This window comes from Lepidothrix coronata, unplaced genomic scaffold, assembly GCF_001604755.1.
Source record: "Lepidothrix coronata isolate B3197 unplaced genomic scaffold, Lepidothrix_coronata-1.0 Scaffold58, whole genome shotgun sequence".
NCBI classification, from domain to species: Eukaryota; Metazoa; Chordata; class Aves; order Passeriformes; family Pipridae; genus Lepidothrix; species Lepidothrix coronata.
The window spans coordinates 3,577,537-3,583,536 of record NW_016690238.1 but is presented as its reverse complement, the minus strand read 5'-3'; the positions used below and the strand labels follow the sequence as shown (position 1 = coordinate 3,583,536).

Genomic DNA, 6,000 nt, shown 5'->3' with positions numbered 1-6,000 from the left:
ACATGCACGTATTAGAAAAAAGGAGCAAACAAAAGTAAATGGAGTTCAGACAGCACCGAGCAGAGGTGAGGGCAGCAGTGGGTCCGACGTGGCCAGGCTTCACCTCCCTGCCGAGGGACAGCGCGGGCGGTGTGGGGACGCCGGGGCTGAGGAGGGAGCACCGTCCATCAGGTCCATCACGATCCATCGCGTCCAGCAAACCTTCCCTCTCACCTCAGCACACCTACGAGCCACACGACGTGTCGGTGCCGGGCGGCGGCTCCCCCGCGGTCCCTCCCGTCCCATCCCCTCCGTTGTGCTTCCCGGGAGCCCCCCGTGACCCCTCCCCGATCCCGGGAGGGAGCATCAGCTCCCGGGGTGTCCCCGCCGGGAGGAACGGGACGAACGGGCCCGGACCCCGCTCCCTCTCGCGGCCGCTTCCCGGGGCAGCTCCCGCTTCCCTCCTTCCCTCCCTCCCTCCCTCCCAGAATTCAGGGACCGACCCCCTCCCGCGCCTCACCGCGGACCCCCCTCACTGCGCCCGGGCCCACACGGCAGCTCGTGTGGACAGACGGACACACAGACAGACACGCAGACGCTCGTCCTGCTTCGCAAAATTTTATTAGCAAATCGCAGTAACAAATATCTCTGGTTATTTTTGACAGTCTGTACTATTTCCCACCACGCACACAAAAAAATAATCAGTATTTCTCTTCATAAAAATACATGTAGATTAAAAAAAAAATCAGCACTAAAGTAAGAATAAAAATAGTACTATTTTAATAAAAATACTTAGAGGTTGTTTGTTCTCCCCCTCCTCCCCCAGACTATCACTTCATTTTTCTCCAGGTTCCCTACTGCTCAAAAATAGTACACAGAAAATAGATTTTTCTCCCCCACCAAAGCAAATTCTGTAACATAAATTGTTTTAATGAAGTTTCTGCATTTCCCCTCCCTCCCATGCCTTTCTTTTTCTTTAGTCCCTTAATAGGACTGTATTGTCCTATTAATATAGGAAAATATATTAATAGGACATTAATATATTTAGCTTGTTCCTCAAACACCAGCAATGGTAAAGAATGACACCAACACAGGCACAGAGGAGGTGCTGGGGGCCTGTCCTCACCTCACCTGGGCACAGAGATGATGGAGACTGAACATCCTGAGCTTCCTCTCCTGGCTTTGTTAAAACACCTCCTTACATCTTTTATTAATGTACAAATGAGCTTATGGCTTCACACGGCCTTGCACTGCCCTGTCTGGCCTTCCCCTACTCCCCATCTGGCTCAGTAGTTGCCAGGATCTCACATGAGAACAATGACCTCACCTCCATGAGAGCACAGCCCTGACCCAAACCCAACAGCTATTTTAACCAGGGCTTCATTTGCAGAAGTGCAATTTACCTGCACATCCCACAACCTCTAATTTGGGAACGGAAGGTGCTTCTGAAACTCCAGAAATTCAGAAAACAACACTGGCTTGGAGTTTACTTAATTTTCCACATCCCAGGGAAAGCAGGAGGCAAAATTTGCTGGACAGGTTTTATATTTGTAGTGTTCTCTTTGTGAAAGGTGCCCTCCAGACACCGTGTTGTGGTTTAACCCAACCAGCAACGAGGCTCCAACACAGCCACTCAGTCACTGCCCCCGTCCTGGAGGGGAGGAGGACTGGGAATTAAACCTCGTGGGTTACTTTGAGATAAGAACGGTTTTATCATTGAGCTAAAGCAAAATATAATAATAATAACAATAATTAACAATAATGAAAAGGAAAAGAGAGAGCAGTAACACCCAAGGAAGACAAGAGATGCCAGTACAACTGCTCACCACCCACTGCCCAACGCCCAGCCCAGCCTGAGCAGTGACTGTGTCCCAGCCAGCTCTCCCAGCTCATACATGGTGCACCATTCCATGGTCTGGAATGTCCTTTTGGAATGTGACCATTGAGGTCAGCTGTCCTGGCCATGCTTACTCCCAGGTTCTTGTGCAGCTCCTCACTGGCAGAGCCTGGGAAATGGCAAAGTCCTTCACTTGGGGAAACACTACAGAACAACCCCTAAAACATCAGTGTGATCAACATACCCTCCTGCTGAACCCAAAACACAGACCAGCTACTAACAATAAAATCAACTCTATCCCAGCTGAAACCAGGACACACTGAAACAACAGGTTTTCCTGTTATTGCTCCCTCTTAACACAGCACTTTTTGAGGACTCTGCCTCAAGAATTACACAGAAAGCTCATAAATACATCTTTTAAATGTGAAGAGAAGCCCATGCACTGCCCCTTATCCCTTGAGCAGGCACATGTCACAAGCTAAGTGGCAGCACAAGACATGAAATAAAAGGAAATTAAATAAATAGTAGCAAAATGCAGTGCCATACTGGCAGAAACATCCACTCTCCTGCTTCCACAATTCCTGCACCCACATTCTCTTTCCCTTCCTTCAACCTTCCCAATCCAGGATCACCTTCACTCCCTACGTGTCCCTCTCACACTCCTTCCTCCCCACTGCTTTTTTCCTCCCACCACCTCCTTCATTTTATGTTTCTTCCATCAAATCCTCCTTTCTGCCTCTCTTCTCCAATGCTTCTCCTACATTCCCTTCCTTTCACAGAAATACTTTCTTATCAACTGCATTTTAGTCACTACCTAAGCAGGGATACAAAGTTATGAATAAAAGTAGCATGTTTTTATTTCTTTCTTAGAAACTGGAAACCACCTGACACTAGTTTTCAACACCAGTTCACACCTTCTGCTCTAAAACCTCAGCCTAGAAGTGACCAACATAAAGCCAAACAAAACCAGTTTCCTTGTCCATCCATAGTTGTTTCTAATAGGCTTTCTGATTTTTAATTTATTAAATGGCAAAATAAATATGAATTTCTAACAACAAATACATTCAATGAAAAAAATAACCTATTCTAGACACATTTTTTTGGTACCAATTGAACAATACTGGCTTAGAAACTAGTAATAGTTAAAATGATGCAACTTCCCAGTGCAAAGATGTTACATCGGTATCAAAGTGCTCACTTCCTCAATTTTGGATACAGCCCCCTGAATAAAAAGCAGATGTTTGCTGTCTGGGTTACATGTAAATAGCACCTGCACAAATAGGTGTTAACCCATCTCCAATTTGCTGACAATAAATAACATTGACAACAATAACAAAGTCCAACAGAGACTATTTCTTCAAATACCTGGGGTTCTTAAAGGCCCTGTTTTGGTGAATATCCTGCCATCATCCTGTAAAAACACTGGATTTGGGTGTATGTAAAACACTACAGCATTTTTTCTCTTCTTCATCCAAAAACTGCCTTGGCCTGTGTCATCCTCTCAGTGGCCCCAACTAGTTGTACTCACAACTGGTTGTGTTAGTCCTCAGCCAGAGCACAGTCCTTGTGGCAGTGCAGAACTGTTGCCAAAATCAAAGATGTGCAGTGATATCAGGATTTTCTCCTCAGTGACAGCAGTGACAGAGCCCTGCACACAGCTAACAAACCCTGGCAGAGATCTGCCATCACATATCCATGCTGTTAACAAACACCAAAACTGCATTACAAAATGTCCTGACAACTCACTAACAATTTCCCTGACTGAAACAGTAATAATGCACAAAGTCCTCACCGCTGTGCAGGACGGGAATTATTCTGCAGGAAAGGAACATCAGTAGAAACCCAACACCCTGAGTGCAGCCGACATCACAAACAGATTGAAGTATCACTGAAACACTCAAAGCACTCCAACTGGTGCTTGTGCTGTGGCATTTCCCTGGGAATCTCGCTTCCCAGTTTTCCAAGATGCTCAGTAGACATTTAATACCATCGCCCAGCTGTTGGTGCTGTTTGAGAAGCAAGAAGCATCACACCAATGACTCAGGGCTGCTTGCTTCAGCAGGGATGGAAGTCTCCTGTGTCTCCTGCCCATGGAATTCTCTTCACATTAGGATATGCTGCTTCTCCTCTGAGGAGGAACTTCTCTTTGGGAAAGATCCTCACTGTCACTCTCACAGTTCCTCTGAAACAGAAAGGCCACAATGTCTCAGACATGTAAATGAGATACCACGCTGCTCCACACGGTGCTCTGATATCATCAGTGCATCATCTGTGGAGGAAAGCAGAGCCAACAGGACCCTCACAGCTGCATTCCAGAAGGTCACAGGCACTTCTGGGGTCCCCTACCCTCCATCACACACAGCTGGGCACAAGAGCAGCAGCAAGTTCCCTGCAGGACTGCTCGTATCTCAGCCAGCAGGGTCACTGCCATGGGATCCGAACATCAGCTGCTGCTCCTTTACACAGTAAATGTGGGCAGCACCTCAAAGGTTTATGGAGTCACCAGCTCTCCCTGCACAACGTTCCTGTCACAGTAACACCATGTACAGCCCATTAAAGACACACAGAGGATGCCACGGTCCCATCTGGGTTCCCACTCCAAACCGCTGCCGTCCTGTTGGGCTGTGCATCCAGGTAAGGACAGCAAAAACCACTGCACAGGAAAGCTGGTTCTTCTCCTCTCCCCCTTTAGGAAATGCACCTACCAAACTCTCCTCCTGCATCAGGACCCTTTTCACCAGGGAACGGGACAAGTGGTTGCACAGCGAGACGATGCGGTAGGAAAGCTGTGGAGAGAGGGAAGAGGGGCAGTTTGACCACACATGTCCACACAGACACATCCAAACACCTCATTATCTGCTGCCTGCTACAATTTTACACTCAAGCCCTGTCCTGCCCTCTGATCCCACCGGGTTTGGGAAGCCCCACGTGAGGAGGGTTAAAGGCTCCCCGCCGTACCTTCCACCGCCTCCTGGCATATTGCCTTTTGAAGTTTTCCATGTTAACAACAGATGATTTCCGAACCAAAGCCTGTTGCTTGTCCATGGGCTGGAAGATAAAAGAGCAATTTAATTGTCTGGCTCCCTTTGGTGCATAAAATATGTACAGTTCCCCACGTGCACTGGAGCTGGCTGAAGAGTGCTGGCTGGGGAGGCTGTGGGTTCATACAGGGAAAAGCAGAAGAAAATTAATTCAATCCAGTCCACCTTGTGCCTGGACAGGACTCCTCTGATCTCAGAAAAAAATCCTAAAACTAGAGGGTGCTAAGGATTGCTTTCACTTAGTAAAGTTGCTAAGCTGATTCTCAGTGCACACCTGCCCCACCTGCATTTTCTCTGGATGACAACACTGTAGTAACATGGGAAAAAGTTGGCTGTCATTTGGTATTGGTGGCAGGGATACATGCTGTCTGAAAACACTGGCTTTGTCCTTTAACCACACCCAGAGTATGAGAGCACAAGACATTGATACCCTGGCAGTAAATATGTAAGGAAAGAATTGCAATACCTGACTATGGCAAACAGGAAGAAAAAAGAATATCTATCAGAATTCAGATGTGCCCAGCATTTGGGGATTTCAGTCTGGTGTTAAGGAACAGATGTTCCACAAAGCTTGACACACAGTCCTTCTGAAAATTAAGCACATTCCACTTCAAAAGCACATCAAAATTTGCATAAACCAGAGAACTGTATCTAACAGATTGAGGAGAGGAAGGGTTCAAACCCAGATCTGGCAAAAGTGAAAAGGGAAAGACCAGGTATGAACCCTTCTCAGCTCATGGAGTGACAACCATTCCAGTTGTTCTGATCTGCATATGCAGGAGGGGATAACAGAAATATTTGTACTGGACTGGAATGCAGCCAAGCCATGCACCTGGAGCAGCAAGAGGACCAAAGGAGAATGGAAGACACATCAGTGACAATTTAAACATCTTTTTCAGCAACATAATTGAAAATGTTTGTGACTACAAATGCCCTTTTCTCATCAGCTGCCGCAGGTTTAGCAGCTGTGCAGTATCTCAGCAGCAGTTCAAGGAGCCAACCATCAGCTGGCCCCTTCTCATTCAGATGTGATACACCATCTGACACAACAGAAGAGAGACAGTGAAGCACTAAATACCATTTCCTCGTGCGCTGCAAGTGGCTAGCACGGTGCAGCAGGCTGGCAGGAATCAATGTGAAGTG

At 47.0% G+C, this 6,000-nt stretch overlaps 1 protein-coding gene across 1 annotated transcript in view; it reads right to left on the bottom strand.

Moving 5' to 3' along the window:
* Positions 1-2,504: 2,504 nt before the first annotated feature.
* Positions 2,505-6,000, bottom strand: part of DAPK2 (death associated protein kinase 2) — a 40,359-nt gene continuing 36,863 nt past the window's right edge. Inside the window, exons 10-12 of the mRNA XM_017816933.1 lie at positions 4,775-4,864; positions 4,522-4,602; positions 2,505-3,998 (exon numbers count right to left, since the gene is read on the bottom strand). Of these exons, the coding sequence (XP_017672422.1) occupies positions 3,924-3,998; positions 4,522-4,602; positions 4,775-4,864 (246 nt within the window). The 3' untranslated portion in view covers positions 2,505-3,923. The remainder of the gene's footprint in view (positions 3,999-4,521; positions 4,603-4,774; positions 4,865-6,000) is intronic.